Source organism: Typopeltis vanoorti, chromosome 12 (assembly GCF_054136105.1).
Source record: "Typopeltis vanoorti isolate ZY-2024b chromosome 12, IOZ_Tvanoo_1.0, whole genome shotgun sequence".
Classification (NCBI taxonomy): Eukaryota; Metazoa; Arthropoda; class Arachnida; order Uropygi; family Thelyphonidae; genus Typopeltis; species Typopeltis vanoorti.
The window spans coordinates 96,555,746-96,572,411 of NC_143560.1; the positions used below are offsets into that span (position 1 = coordinate 96,555,746).

General features: G+C 38.0%; 2 protein-coding genes across 4 annotated transcripts in view; one reads left to right on the forward strand and one right to left on the reverse strand.

Annotated features, from left to right (window-relative positions):
- Window positions 1–8,393, reverse strand: part of RnrS (ribonucleoside-diphosphate reductase subunit M2) — a 98,008-nt gene extending 89,615 nt beyond the window's left edge. Inside the window, exon 1 of one of the 2 annotated variants that reach the window (XM_090401314.1) lies at window positions 8,308–8,393. In XM_090401314.1, coding sequence (XP_090257440.1) covers window positions 8,308–8,358 — 51 coding nt within the window. In that variant the 5' untranslated portion in view covers window positions 8,359–8,393. Of the gene's footprint in view, window positions 1–7,336; window positions 7,526–8,307 lie in introns of those variants that run through there. The other variant, XM_090401316.1, reaches the window with a different exon arrangement.
- LOC150101035 (uncharacterized) overlaps window positions 1–16,666 on the forward strand; it is a 63,468-nt gene that overhangs the window by 27,454 nt on the left and 19,348 nt on the right. The window lies entirely within an intron of this gene.

Genomic DNA, 16,666 nt, shown 5'->3' on the forward strand with positions numbered 1-16,666 from the left:
GATCCCCCTAGCGTGAATTAAAATTATGCACCTGCACGTACAACAAAGATAAGACTCACGAACATGGTATTTGCATGTAGAATGATGGCTCTTGTTAAATCGTGATTTCACCACGTACACAAGATAAAAGCGAACGCTCCATTCGAGTGACTTAATTAATATTAGTTTCTCAATCTTTTTAATGGGCAAGCTTACTTAAACCAACTTTAATTCAAAGGGATAGATGCCCTTCGATTGAAAAGATCTAAGTTCGATATCGTCAAGGAGAGGAAATGAGTGATTGAAAGAGAGGAACTTAAGGGCTTTTCAACTGGAGCTTGCTTAAATTCGGCTAAAAATGTTCAGATAAGTCTGAGAAACTGAGTTATGACGAGACAAGTAAGGTCGACGTGTGTGTTTTGCGAGAGAGAAACCGCGTCAAAACAGCGGTGAACAGCACTAGCAACTGATAGACATAATACGATGGTCTCGCGATAAGTATCGAACCTGAAATCTTTTTTTTTTCTTTCTTTCTTTCTTTCTTCTTAAATTAAGATTTGTATGTTAAAGGAAGAAAAAAAAACTTTCGCTTCCGGAATATGAAACCGGTTAGTTCACCTTTAGACGAAAAACCTTTAAGGGTTTTTCTCCTCGTAGACGAGATTCAAATGAAAGTTCTTCCATCCAAAGGGCAGTCTTCGAAATCCACTGAGCTAAGCTATTGAGGCACACTTCCAACTTGAATTCATTAAAACATCCGTAAGCTGGATAAACAGCTTCTGGAATTTTAATTAAGTCTAACACTGTATAAGTATTGACTTATCGCTTAAAAAAAAAAAAAAAAGATGCAGAATCTAGTGAATATAGCAGATTGTAGGACAGTGACTTTTTTATTTTATTTTTTATGCGACTCCCACCTACGAAATGTTGGCACGCTAGTACCGCGAGGGGACTAAGGATTTCCCCCCTGTTTTTATTTATTTTTTAAATCTATATCTTTTGTATTTAACATCATTCGAAAACTTTGCTCCAGAGACTGAACATCAGTGGCGGCCGGTGAAATTTTAAGTGGGGGTGCTGCCCATACAAAATAAAAAAATAATATTTTTTTCTAATCAGTAAATAAATCTACAGATTTATTTATTAATAAATTGGTTACTGATTAGGGAAAAAAAAATTTTTTTTTTAATTTGTATAGGCAACACCCCCCACTTAAAATTGCACCGGCCGCCAGCGCTAAACATGGAATTTTTTTTTTTTTTCAAACCACTTCAGGCTTCCAATAAGTAGTGTGGTCTCACACCCAGTGATGAAGTTCATCGCCCACCTAAAGACAATCACAAACATCCATGGCCACGGCGGGATTTGAACCAGTTGCCTGCTGGTTGGAGAGTGCATACACTACCCACTAGTCCAACCAAGCCGGCATTTATTCATTTTTATCTGCAATTCCTCTGATTTAGAAACATTTTTGGAAGCCATCTTTGCGCACACTTTCACACCAAAATTTCCAGTAGAAATGAATCTTATGTCCGCGCGGTTGACTGTGCGCTTTGCAACCATATGCCTGGGGAAGGAGTGTCCTAGGTTCGATTCCCGTCGGTGACGTAAGGAACTGAAGGATCTTCCTCAGCCATAGCCAAGTTAGCCTATCTTGGGCGTGGACAGTAGAGTTCTTCCCCCGGTTTATCCTGGGGTTTTTCATCCCGCAAAGCAGGCAAACCGGCCTTGAGAACTCGACATTGCAGGACATAGAATACATCGAGGCATAGGGCTGACCACCTTATTCTGTGAACGGTTTGAGGTCCGATGATTAATAAACCATCGACACCACAAGGTAAAAAGAGGGTAAAAGGAAAATGAGATGAGAATGAATTTTATTCAGCTGCTCCTCCTCCTCCCACTTAAACCCATTGTTTCTTATGAACATGTTTTTCAACATTTTCATTACAATGTGACATTGTCGGACAATTGCTACTATTAACCATCATCTCTGCTTTCGGCACCGCTTAACTTATCCTAAAACAAAATTTCTGCACATTTCGTTAACTCCATAAACTTGGTTTAGGATTTGAGTAATTTTGGATTCTGTTTTCTTTTTTTTTTTCTCATGAAAAAAAAAAAAACTTTCTTTACAAGGCATTTTGTATTGTATTTCTACTAGAAACACTACCAGAGTGAAAGCTGTACCGTTTTTTATGTCTATCTTTACTTTTAGACAGAATTCAGTTTATAAAAATCTATCTCAACCGCCACTCGATCCGGTGTTGTCCGGAGACTTAATAGAATCAGTCTCGTTACTTGATCGTGTCGCAAACATCTTTTAATTAAAGAAAAAAAAAAGCTCACGAGTTTATATTCTTCTTTATGTATCCTCCTCTTAAAAAAAAAAAAAAAAAAAGCTCACGAGTTTATATTTTACTTTATGTATCCTCCTCTATGTTCATTTATATGATGGTGTATTTCTTTTCCAAATCAAATTTGCATAATTTCCCTTCTAATAAATAAGACCGTTCATAATCTACCCATTATGAACAGTCTTAGTTTAATTCACCGGAAGACTTCAAGAAATTTGAAGACACTTTTAATCTCTTTGCTGTCAATTTACTCTTCGCTAAGGGATATCAAAATGACAAAAGGGATAACATAATACGAAATTTTTTTGAAACTCCCAACATCTTACAACATAACGCCTTCTTTCGTAAAGTGAATTCACCGAATTTCACCTTCTTTGCTTCATTCCGGGAGTAAGGAATGTCAAAGGAAATATCAAAGAATTCTTGTGCATGTGCACGGTTTCCACGGCAACTGTGTTTCCTATACTAAAATGCTTTTTCTATAGAATTTGTTCACTCACTTGATTTTTTCGTGGTTTGCCAGAAAATTATTTTATATAATGGAGCTTTTCGAGTTTAGTTACAACAGAATATTAAAAATACATAATAAAAATCTCAAACTGCTTATTCTGAAAGTGGCCTTTTTAAAATAGGAGTTTTTTAGCGGTAAAGCTGATAATTACACTGCCTTATGACTACATCCTGTTTCTGTCGTGTGAGGAAAGGTGGGGAAAAGTATCTGCAATTTCTTCTTTTTAAATAAAAACAATTGAATTCTGGTGTGAGATCATTTCTGAAATATAATCGCAGCGTTTAATTTGGGTTGAAAGTTTGAAAATTTTATCCACCATTTCATATCAGTTGAAGTTTATATATTCGCTCAAACGCTCAACGCTACTGACTGGATGGGCGAAGCAAATATGCTTTTATATTCCCCTTTGTCTGGGTTGGTGTACAGGTGAATGGGGTAGTTTTGAGCTTTATGCTCTCCCTTTGTGGGCAGTGTAGTTAGTTGATATCAGCTGGGAGTAGAATTGTTTTCGGTCTTTTGTGCTTATTGTAGACTGTCTCATCGTATTCTGAAGCTTGACTGATCAGTGGGTTAGGATGAGTGATTGCTCTGGTGAAATACTTCTCTGCTAGGTCGTGTAGTAGGGGGGCTATGTATGGTATTTTGGTCTCCCGATGGATCTGTGCGTTTCTGACGTACCACGGTGCGTCCAAGATCATCCGAAGGCATTTATTTTGTATTCTCTGGAGTTTTAGGATATTAGACTGTGAGGTGTGGCTCCACGCTGGGGAGGCATACGTGATTACCGGGCGTAATACCATCTTGTATATTAGTAGTTTATTTTGTGTGTGAAGTTTACTTCGGCGGTTGATCATGGGGTATAGCTGTGCTATGGCTCTGGCTGTCTTGCTGCAGATGTGTTTAATGTGACTGTTGAATCTAAGTCTTTTGTCCAATCTAACTCCCAGATATGTGGTTTCTGCTTGCCATGGAATCTTTTTCCCATAGAGTTGGATGTCATCACTGATGAGTACTTTTCTTCTGGTGAAAAGCATCGCCGAGCTTTTGTGTGGATTGACCTGAATCCTCCAATCTGAGAACCACTTTGCAAGAGTGGAGATGCTATCCTGTAGTCTTTTGGTTGCCAGCTTGGGACTGAGAGATCTGGACAATATTGCCGTATCATCGGCATATAAGGCAGTGATGGTTGTTCTTGGGTTTTGTGGGATATCGGCTACATAGATTGAGAAGAGTAGGGGGGCCAGAAGAGAGCCTTGGGGTACGCCTGCCAGAATTTTTCTTCTGGATGATACAATTCCATTGATTTTTATTTGCATGTATCTGTCTGAGAGATAGGATTTGATCAGTCTGATGATGTTTATGGGTATGTTGGCTTTTATAAGCTTGTAGAGTAGGCCCTGGTGCCATACTTTGTCAAATGCCTTTGCTAGATCCAAGAAAACGGCTGCAGTGTGCTGGTTCCAATTAAAGCCGACTGTGATGTGTTCTACCAGGCGGTGTATTTGTTGAGTGGTACTGTGCTCCTTCCGGAAACCAAATTGTTCATTAGGGATGATTTTAAGTTTCTCTGTGGCGTCTTGTAGTCTGGTAAGGATAACTCTCTCTGCTATTTTGCCAAGGCTGGATATTAGACTAATGGGCCTGTAACTTTGGGGAAGATGTGGGTCATTTCCAGGCTTTTTTATCGGTGTTATATCAGCAATTTTCCAGGCTATGGGAAAATGTTGTAGTCTGATTATTGCATTTGTTATGTTGACTATATGGATTATGGCCTTTCTGGGAAGAATTTTTATGATTTTATTGGTGATTCCATCTGGTCCTGGGGCTTTTTTTGAATTTAAATGCTTGATGATGTTATATATTTCTGTTGGGGTGGTAGGAGTGATGTGGTCTGGGCAGTTCTCTGTTTGCTTTAAAGTATGCCTGACCTGCATATGAATATTATATATATGACTAATATTCAGGTTGTCATATGCAGGTCTGCACTGCTCCTCCAGACTGTCAGCCAGTGCATCAGCTTTGTCTCTATCCATGTGTGTTATTCCGTGCTTGGTCTGCATGGGGGGTAAGGGTTGATTTTTTCTACGGAGGATCTTCAAAAATTTCCATAAAGTATGATCAGCTTGGTTTAGGGATGTTAACTTCTTTTCCCATTCCTGGTTTCTATGATTTTGTAGTGCATCTCTTACTTTTCTGTTTAGGTTATTTAGGATAGTTTTGTCTTGTGGGGCTCTAGTGTTATGGTACCTCTTCCTGGCTTTATTTTTGGACTTGATTAAGTTGGTAATCTCCTCTGGGATTCTGCTGGTTGAATGGATGAGTGTAGTTCTGGTGACTGAAGCAATTGCTTTCTTGATTTGGTCTGTTAAGCTTTTTACTGCAGTGTCTATCTCTTCTTTTTTATGTATGATAGGTACTGGGCCGATGTGCTCTGGTAGGACATGGGACAGTTTGTCCCATGCTAAGAATGAGTGTAGTGGGGAGAATTGATCTAGTGTACCTAGTTTGAGTACTAGGGGATTATGATCTGATGACAATTCATTTACTGTTTCCAGCTGGTACTGATATTTGATATTCTTTAAAATAATGATGTCTAGCACGTCTGATCTGCCAATTGGGCTGTGATGGGTAGGCTCGACAGGTCCCACAACTGTGGCTGAGTTGGCTGCTGTGTAGTTGTGTAGAGTGTGGCCACTTGTATTAACTGTGGAGCTGTACCAGGCAGTGTGCTTCGCATTCAAATCTCCTGCCATAAGAATGGGGTCTGTGGAGCCTAGGATGGAATCTAGATCTGATATTAATAGGTGTTTGCTTGGTGGGTTGTAGGCTGCATATATCTTGATGCTTCCTGCATTTCTCGTGTGTACTTCTACTCCGGTAATCTCCAGGTTGGTGGTTGGTGGGTTGGGTATGGTATTGTGGTTGAGGTAGGGCTTGATGTAGATGGCTGTGCCTCCCCCTCTGGCACCTAGTCTGTCTGTTCTGTACATGGTGTACCCCCTTATTTTGGGGTTGTTAGCAGGTCTCAGGTGAGTCTCGCTAATCAGCATAATATCGGGGTTTCTTCTGAGTGCGAACTCTTGTAACTCAAGTGTTTTGTTGGTGAGGCCATTGGCATTCCAGGCAGTTATCAGGAGTGAGTTTGGTTGTATTTTAGTTGTGTTCATTGAGAGCTGCTAGTATGGAGTGGGTTCCTTGAAGGAATCTCTTCGTTGAGGATGACGATGGGTTTGTTTGGCTAAATTCTTGCAGCATAGTGGCTAATGAGGAGGTCAGAATTGCTGCTATGTTGGAGGTTTTCTGAGTGGTATGTGCTGCATTCTTGGGGCGAGCTGCTTCTGCGTAGGTTTTGGTGGGGAATTGTGGTCTTTCCTGACTTGTTTGGTTTAGTTTTCTTTGATCAGTCTCAATCTGCGATCTTTGGGTGCTAATCAGAGCAGGTGATTGGGGGGGTCTTGTTGCCCCACGGTTTTTCGGATGATGAATGCATCCTTTATAGTTGGCAGGATGGGGGCCACCGCAGTTGGCACATGTGGCTGGCGTGGTTCTTGGTTTGGAACAGGTAATAGTTGGGTGTTTTTCGCCACATTTGAGGCATCTGTACTCAGCTTTGCAGAGTTTTTGTGCATGGCCAAACTTTTGGCAGCGATGACATTGCCCTGCTGATGCTCTATTTCTTAGTGGTTCTGGGGTTATTCTTAGACCGCAGACGGCGGTTATTTCATAGATGTGTTTCTGTGTGTTGGGGACTTCCACTAGGACTAGTGGCATTGGTCGCTTGTCTGATCGGGTCATTCTGCTGACCTTGATAGGTGTTAGTCCGTGTTGGGTGAGGTCTGCTGCAATCTCCTCAGAGGTGATGCCTTCTGTGACTCCTCTGAGTACAACTTTAAGATTTTTTTCGCTGCTTAGTGCAAAAGTGTGATATTGTAGTTTGTTGTTGTCCATTATTTTTGTTATACCTCTGTAGTCTGTTACTGTTGTTGGCTGTATTTTAACCCCTTCGTCTGTGTTTCTGGCCCAGGAGTAATCAATATTGTGATCTCTAAGGTTTTGTGCTACTGTGGTCCATTTTTCTTTTTCCCGGAGAATTACAGGGGGGACCTTTTCCTTCTTTTCCGGGGCTGTTTGTGAGGGTGCGGCGTCTTCCATGTGGTCGTCCGTGGTTCTGCGTCTTTTCCCTGTGTGTTCTTCTGTGACGTTTGTCTGTTTTAAGTTCTCGGGTGGGCTGGAGGTCGTGTTGTTTGTTTCTCTCTCGTCATCTTCGATGTCTTCTGGTTCATCTGTGTGTGCGTACAAGTTTAGAAAACCTGGCCACTCGGTGTCGAATTTTTTAAGGATTAACTTAAATAACTCTAGTGCTTGATCTCTGTTTAGGTGTTGTAGTAAATCTTCGAAGCTTTCCATTTTGGTGCGTGTATGGTTTTTCCGTTGCGGTTTTGTTGCTATTTGTATATCGCTTGAAATAAATAAAGTTACTAAACCTTACCTTGGTAGGTTCTTTCATTCCACTTTAGTCCTTGGTCATGGAGGTCCGTTTTTGAACCACTATGATATTTTCACTGTATATGATGTAATCCAATGTTAATCGCGTAGTCCGTTCTTGATCCGACACTCGCTACCAATCTAATCTCCAAAAATCTTACACTCGATCAATCACTAGATGCTTCCCTCCCTCCTATAAGTTTATATATTATTCCCATTTGTTGGCTATATTTGTACATTTCTCTTTAGGCAATAGCGCGAGCAGATAATTACTAAGGCAACCAGATTACATCGATTGGATTTAGCTAATAGGAATAGTTCCGAAAAATTCACAGTGTGTAAGCGCATGCGCGAAATGTCACTTCCTACTGCCAGCTGTTATGTTCAGGGTCGCGAAGATTATGGCAACGCTAGGATGCAAGTTCTTGTAAAAGCGTAAGCCTCTTGTATACCTACTGTGAGCTCTCAAGGTCAACTTCTCAACGAAAAAGTTAAGAAGATTTATTTTATTTATAGTTAAACCTTCCAGATTTGGATTAGAACTTGCGTTCTAAGATATGAATCATCTGGATTGCTTTACATTGCACCGAAGACAAAATGTGTGGTTTCGATGTTTGATATACTGTATTTAAATGTTTCCCTACATAGCTAAATCCACGAGAACAGTAGAACATTATTCCACTCAAGACAACACAAATATTGGATATCGTTATTCGTTGTCATAAGGTCTGAGATGAGCTCTTAGCAATCGTATTTTCTACGCTGAAAGACTGGTTGCACTTGTGCACCAATAAAAAAATATCTTTAAGATAATTCCATATCTAAGAAAGCGCCCCCAAATGTAAACAAAACAGCAATCGAATCTGCCACTATAGTTGCATGCTAACCGATTGAACCCATGTCTATGACTTGAAATAAATCGGAAATCATGATACACAAAACTGAATTAGAAATATCTCAAGATGTCCAAGATACCTGAAAAAACACTCGCTGAACACGCAGAGTAGTCAATAGTCGTGCAAGCATCACTTCAAGATCGATAGTCTCAGAAGTGACGTCAAACAAATGCCACTTGAAATTTCTGCCACTCCTTCAGTACAACCAATGTACTGTGTGTGTGTGTGTGTGAGAGAGAGAGAGGGGGGGGGGAAGGGAAACTCAAATCAAAAGCAAACTGGAGTGAAAAACTTCAAAATTACTAGAGAAAAATAAAATAAAATGTTATTTAAAATATTACAAAAAAAGCGAAAAATAAAATAAAATATTAGCAGTACGGTATGAGAATTAGTCTCAGATGTAATGGATTCAACGGCGAAGATTAACATCAGCTTGCAAATTGAACTGATTTTTGGTGACCATACTGCCCTGAAATCGCTGCCAATGGAATATATTTCATTGGCAGCGATGAAATATTTTCATCGCTGCCAATGAAACCTATGAAACCTACTAGTTTCACTGGCGAAACTGGTAGGTTTTAATATAAGTTTTATTGTAAACTGGTCTGTATTAATAAAATTGTATTTCTGGAATATATTTCAAATACACGGTAACCTTCTAGACCAAGAAAATATGTTCAAAGTCATATCGTCTTGTTGAAATTATGTTTTACGAAAAAATTCTTTGTCGAACCGCGTCGCCACATTAAAAATGTACATTAAATTCCAACATTCAGCAAGTATAGTGCTAATGTAAATGTACAGGATTTTTTTATTAGCCCTGTTCGACAAATCTAGGATGTACCATATAAATGAAATCACTCTTCATCTACTTAGATTACTTTTTTTTCCATGAACTCTTGACAGCAAGCACTACAGACGATCAGTGTAGTAGCCTTGTAGTGACAACACTTAACTTGATGGGGATACATAAAAGCTTTGAGTGCTTTCAAGGCAGCCGATAGACATGCCGCTCTGGATGACAAAAACCCTTCTCACAGACTTCGAGTTTCTTCACATTGCAGCACACAAAAAAGCATCTTTTATGTTGCAATAAGCCTATTTCCTCCTACTCGTTTGCCTACTCTCCTGTTAACTCTTTATCTGACTGAAAAAAAAAAAAAAAAACTTTTATGTGCATTTTCGAAGGCAAATATAAATGTATACACACTTACTGACACCCAGACCTGACCTCTTGTGTTTGGCTGAAATTCAAACCTCAAACCGTCTACTATAAGGGCATTTGTGTATTTGGATAATGTGATATTCCGTGCCAGAAAATGTCAAATCTAATATCTTCTGTTTCTGACCTTGTCGGGCTTAGTCTTCTTTTCCCATGTTGCAATAATTATCTACTATCTCTATCGTTTTTCAAATTCTGAAAATCACCCTTATTTCTGATGTTTGATTTTGTGCATTGAGTGTAACTATTCAAACAGTGAAGTCGCCTTCTTTGACTTTAATACGTACACAGTTCCATTTGGAGTCTTTTTTCCAGTTCCGCTGACTTAAGTTTGAAAAATGTTGAGGTATTCACACAGTGGCGTAGCTACAGCTTTTGCCGGGCGGCAAAAGCTGTAGCTTCGCCACAACTACTCTCACCCCCCCCCCTCTCAATGCACATCAAAAATACTACAAAAATTCAAAACGACGTATAGGGAAATAAATTAAAACACTACGTTTATTTTTGAATTAAAATTTTAATTTCAATATTCTGAAATGTTATTTTTCTTGCTTTTCTGTTAGCAAAATCGTCGATGACATTGGAGAAGTCTATTTCGTAGTAATGTAGGTAATTCTTAATCAGTTTTATTTAGAAAACCTCCTCTCACAACTAGCAACACTTACAGCAATTGTGAGGAAAAATTTGCAGTGGTATTACAATATTTGGAACTGAGTTCTCGAGAATGTATTTTAGAATTAACTGCAAAGGTTCAAAGTGCCTCCCGGGGCGGACCGTCCCCTCCGCATCCCCCCCCCCCTAGCTACGCCACTGTATTTACAGCAAGGTAATACAAATCATCCCTCTGCTAACTAGAATATTACACAGTCATCTCCGCTCTGTCAAATGCCTTTTTTTAAAACCTTTTTCTTTTTCGTTTATTTGTCCTTAAAAAAAAACAAAAAAAAAAACAGTTCCCCTATTATATATATATCATAGATGTAACCTCTTCTCGGTCACTCCCATAATAACCATCTACAGTACGTACAAAGATGCGCCTTTCCTATGGAACATTTGTCGTTCATCAGCTTTCGACGCCCTTGTTCGTTGTCATTACAACGCCACCAGGTGGATGGCCTTTGGGACTTCTTTGCATTGTCACATTACTATTTTCAACTCTCATGATTCAAATACTTGATGTGATCGAATTACAGAAATTATTCTTGCTGTTCCATTCAAAATTAATCCTACTCACTGTTGAGGTTTTGGTTTTTAAACTAGTTCTCGTCCCTTAAAACACAGTCCTGTTTACTTTCTCGTAGAAGAAAGAGAGAAACAAAATTCATCTTCCTTACCTTTCTAGACCGTCAGACAAGATCAGGACTTTTTTCTTGAGCTATCCTTTACTTTGTACTTTTTTCTGGTGTAACGAATCACATTCATGTCTTTCTCAGTCGTAGGAAAAAAAAAAAAAAAAAAAAAAAAAACTGTGTCCTCGACTCGGTATTAGTTTTCACCTGTTCGGTTATTAAATCTTCAGAAATCTCTTCTTATATTCTGTCCGACCTTAGAATACTGTTCTCACATTTGAGATGCTTCACCAAAAATCTCCGTAAATTTTATATACGTTATTAATTATTTATTAATATTAATTAAATAATACTTTATTAATTAATTCTCTCTCTCTCTCTCTCTCTCTCTCTCTCTCTCTCGTGTGTGTGTGTGTGTGTGTGTGTGTTAAAGATACCAAAAAATTTTATAAACTTGGGTTTAATCCTTTTTTCCCAAGTAAGCTAAGTTTGCGCCTGAAGTATTTTTAGGTCTGAGGCAACTCGTGGTAAAGGTGGCATAAGCTCTGATCACTTGCCACCTTTACCACGTACTCTGAGTAGTTGCCAAGTATCCCATAATACAGAGCACACATATCCTTACGGACATGTATAATGCTGTGTATTATGGGAAAGGTTACTACCTAGACCAGTTTCGACCTTTATTGAGGTGCTGTTTAAGTAAAGACCTCTCTAAAAATTAGGCGGTTCCCCAGACCACTCCCTACGAGTGACCAGACTGTCCAACTCTGCGGTGACTCCACTCAGTGACAGGCTCACACCACCAAGCAGATCCATAATCTCAGTGGCGGCACCTGTCTTTGAAAGCAACCACTTCTGCGCTAAAGCACATCAGAGGGAGCCAGACCCAGAGGTGGTGATATCAAGATTGAAGTAATGCATAACTTATATTTACCTATACGAGTTGCCACAAGGTGCTTTGACTTTGTTAAATAAAAATCTCCCGATGAGAGAAAGATGTAGAAAGTTTTTTTACCTTGAGTGTACTATACGATAATAAGAAATTTATTAAGAAAATTTCTTGGTATCTTTAATGTATAGTACACCCAAGGTAAAAAAAACTTTCTACATATATATGCTGTTCCGAAGAGGGCATTTCGGCTAATGGATGGTCCCTCTTTCACAGACGATTTGTTTGTTTGCTTTCGATCTTTTCTAGGCTAATTTCATGGATGCTGATCCAGTGGATTATCATTCCGTCACTTTCCACTAAGCCTGTTATAACACGAGCAGCTGTGGCGAATTATTATTTTTACATTTCAACTGCTAATCCACCGAACCTGCTTCTCCTTCGGTTGCACTCTATTATCTGGAAATGTTTTCCTCACGAAATATTCCACCGGCGGTTACAATCTTTAGCTATTCAAGAATATTATCAATACACGTCAGCTTAATTTCGCTTGCACAACCGCACGAATTGTGGCACAGGTTGTAATAGTTCGTGTTTAAATTTGATATATATCAAACATCTTCCTTGGACACCTTTTGATTGGTCCTCATTTCTTTCGTTATTATTTTTTTACCAAATTAAGTATTTTATTTGTCTAAAAACTCATTAAATTTAATACATGGATCTAAGGTTGTTTTAAAATATACAAAAGACTAATGCGTAAAAACTGTCACATCCTATATTTCAAATAATCTGTTAACTGTAAGATTAAATCAATTTATCATTTATATTATTTTTAAATATATGTTAAATTTGGAACTTTTTTCAGTGCAAAGTATCTCCAGTGCGATAATCTTAACTTATACACAACGTTCGAAAATTAGTTCGATGGGTAGATTTGAATGTCGTTCATACGGATGGAGTGGTTAAAATTTATAAAACTCCGAATAGTGCTAATTGATATTTAAAACTCAGTTTGTTGTGTTTAATTTATATTTGTTTGAGGATTAAGGTTATAAATTCCTGCTTCTAGGCAAACAGAAAATTTGAGTTATAGATCTGGTTCATTTAAATCTTATTAATGAATAAATATGAGAAGACAATGTACATTGTATTGCAGTTAACGATGTGCATCCTGTAGGTAGTAGATGACTTCACCGTGAGTTGTCCATTAGAATGCTTATTCGAGTTCTGAAATAGCTCGAAAAATTTTAATGTTTGGTCTCATGAGCAGAATTTTGATCATCTATCCCTTAGCTTACCTGCAGTATTGTGCGATTGGCTTGTATCCTGCTGAGCCTTCCACAGTCAGATGGTAAAAACGATGAATGTCCTTTGGTCAAAAATACCCGGGTTCGAATCCTGTCTAGGACGCAACGAACCTTTATAAAATTTTTCAGCTGATGGTGAGTTAGTTAGTCTCATGTGGAGATGGAAAGACTTTTTATTCTCGGAAAAACGAGTTTTTCATACTCGCAATTAATATACATTATACACTGAGCATAGTCCCGTAACTCCAGACCTTTTGTGAATCAAATTGTCAGATAGTGAGGGCATAGTTTCCAGAGTTTTCGTAGTTCAACAGTTGGGTTAACCATCTGTTGAACTACGAAGGCACTGGTTCTTCCTAACAATTCCCAACACTCCTCTGTCTGGTAGTTTTTAATTCCGCTATTCTTTTATTCCTGTTCACGTCAACTAAAACAGTTTTCTTTAATTGGTTAACAGAACTGTATTGTGTTTTAAAATACACAATACAGTCATTCTGTTTTAATCTAATGTAGGAATAATCCATATTCTTTTTGAATAAAAAGAACTTTTTTTTTTTTTTAAATTGCAAACAAAAGTAATGTTATCAGCATCGAGGAGAATTATGGTCTCATTTTGATGCTTCATCTTACGATAAGAAGTGTGTGTCACATTTTATAATAAACATCCACATAATTTTACCCTATCGGAATAGATGTCATCTTGGCATCTGACAAACTGCAGAGAGTGGCTAATTGGAGCACCAGAATGTGGACAAAGAATTATCCCAATATTTACTTTGGTACTGAGTCTGCGTTTTTAAACGTGAAGCAGAAAAACAGTCGCCTCACAGTTAGCATTGTCTCTAAAGTCGGAATTATAGTCCAAAAAATCCATGACACAAGTTACGAAAACTAACATATAAGAGTAAAAGCTAAACAAAAAGAACAGAACCCCCTTCTCCGCCACATGACAATATGCAGTTAGCTTTTAAATAGAAGCTTCCTAACATCTTTATCTTTCGAATTCCTCCTACAGATCACTCTGTCATCTTTTCACTTCAGTCTGTCCATAAAGTTACCAGACAACATATTAGACTCGGTTGTCATTCACGAAAAGAAAATCTGTCATAACAGAGGCATCATTGCATAAGTACTTTTTCATTGCATCAGTGTACATCAAGTGAGTCTGGCCTCAGTTCTCTATATTGTTACGATACGTTTTTTTTCTTGAGATTATTAATATTGTATTGTTTTTAATTCAAATGGTTAATCCTTAAATGAGAACGTCGGTTTATTAATATTTAAAACAAGACAATATACTTCTTTATTTCTGACATGCAAGATTATAGTTTTTCTTTGAATTTTGTCCGGGTTCTGTATTTTATTATTATTACGTGACACTTCCAAGGAATCCATCGCGGAAGGTCACTCCACTCCACTACACATATCTAACCGTCTCTCCTACTACACACAACTACTAACACCCATCGACACCACCAACAGTAATTTTTGTTTGTAAATTGTGGAGAGAGAGAGAGAGAGATTTTTTATTTCTTTTTTTTTTTCCTTCTGTATCTTTAAAGCTGAAATCTAAAATCAGTTTTTCCTAATCACATTCCTTCCAAAACGATTTGTTTTTGTAGAATGTTGGATATGTTTTCAACGAATTCTCGCTTATAGCGTTTGACCTCTCACCTTCAGATACCAATGCTGAGTTCTTACTTATGGGATTTGAAATCCCATTAAATATCAACTCTACATTCTGACTTCTAATTACTTTTTTTTTTTGGAAATAAAACCTTTAGCATGTCTTAGCTGTTCATTTCTTTCCAAATATGCAAACAGTTTGTTTTGTTTGTTTTTCACTACGAGTTGCCTCGTATTGAACAGTTTAAAGCAGGGGTGGGGAACCTTTTTAGTATCAAGGCGAAAATTGCTAATTTAAAAACTTCTGCGTGCGACTTTGCCCGCGAGAAATGCTCCTGATTTCTTTTTACGAAAGAACTGGTCTCGATTTGATGGTTGCCAGACGTATGACGATCATATTTTATGTAATATAGTTATTTTTGATTTTGTATATTTAATTATTTAAATTTAAATAAATTTAATTATAATAAATTTAAACTATTATAAAATTTTATTTACATGAACATACGAGTACACCAGCAGAGGGGGGAATTGAAATAGACTCGCGGGCGAGGGGTTCCCCATCCCTGGTTTAAAGCATACTTCCCCGAAGTGTTTCTCTTTACCAGTGCTTTCTCTTACCGCGTTATTTCCGGGTTCCAGAACCGTACTTACACTTTTCCCGAGGCGGGGGGGGGGGGGTGACCCAGGCGCTAGAGTGCGCCGGGACACCATCTTATTGTTTGGTGGGCCCTTAAATTGATCCTAATTTTTCGCCCTCCCCCCGAGCTAGAGCCTCGTGCGCTTGTGCATAAGTACAGCCCTGCCCGGCTCCCATGAAGAAATAGCATTATTTTACTTTTTCTGATTCTTCTTAGAACCAAGTTTGAAATACCTGTAGTAACTTAAATTGAAAATTTATATGGGACATAAACTAGCAATTTGAGTCGTACATTAAAAATCTTTAAAGTCAAAACGGTACCGTCTGTGCAGTGAAATTCTATCAAAAGCACTAATAAAAGGCAAACACATGGAATATCACGGATATCGGGTCTTCTGAGTAGTACGATATTAAAATAACTGATGCTTGAAGATCATGGTGAAGTTTCGTTGCACTATATATAGTTAATTTATAATAAACTGCAAACATCAAACAAAAGTTTAACCATTCCAATGACGCACATTAAAAATAAAAAAATAAAAATAAAAAATCCCGTGTCGGTTTTCATACTTATATCGGATAATCTTGATCCATCTTTTCTCGCTTCCTGTAATATAAGCAACTTATCTTTTTACATTTCAGCAGCCTTACCTGATTTAACTGTTTCTTTCTCTTATTTCTAAAACGACAATGAAAAACATCCCTCGAAGTCCGGGTTTATCAGCTGTATAATCCTTAGCGTCTTACCGTTACTATTCCATCGGTGTTGATAAAGAAAGATGTGTTTGCTGAAGTTATTATGAGTTAGCCAGGCACACAGTTAGTACACTTCCTTTCGTATCCGCAAAGAACACAAAGATGAAAGTGATGGAGAAAAACTGAATGCTCTAGGCTTTCTCGATCCCTTTCATGAGCGGGGAAAGAGAGAGAACAGATCCCTGCTTTGTTTTTTGCTTGAAAGGCTTATTCATGAGACGTAAGAATGACAGTCACATGATAAATGCAGATTTTTTTGGAGAAGAGGTGTGTTTTTCTCTCTGTCCGAGATCTTTTCTCATTTCCTTTTCCCAAGAGCACTTATTACCACTCTCTCCAACTAACAATCGCTGCACGTATTCCATATTTTATTTATTTTTTTTTTTTTGCTTGATGGTCTCGTCAGATCTCCTAGCAATATTCTTTTCATGTTACTAATATAATATTTTCTGCCCTTCAGCAATTTCATCGTTCAAGCTTCTAATACTGGACGACGAAATTCTTTTACCATCGTCCAACTTGAAGTGACTTGAAAAATAGTTCTGTGTTTGGTTTCTAGAACAGAGTTTCTAGATAATCGAATCTAATCCCAGTCTCATCCACGGAACAAAAAATAAATAAATAAATAAAATAAATAAAATGATAATCTACAAGCAACTAGTGCCTTCTCTGCATCCGTCGCAATCATTTATTGCATTTCCTATTT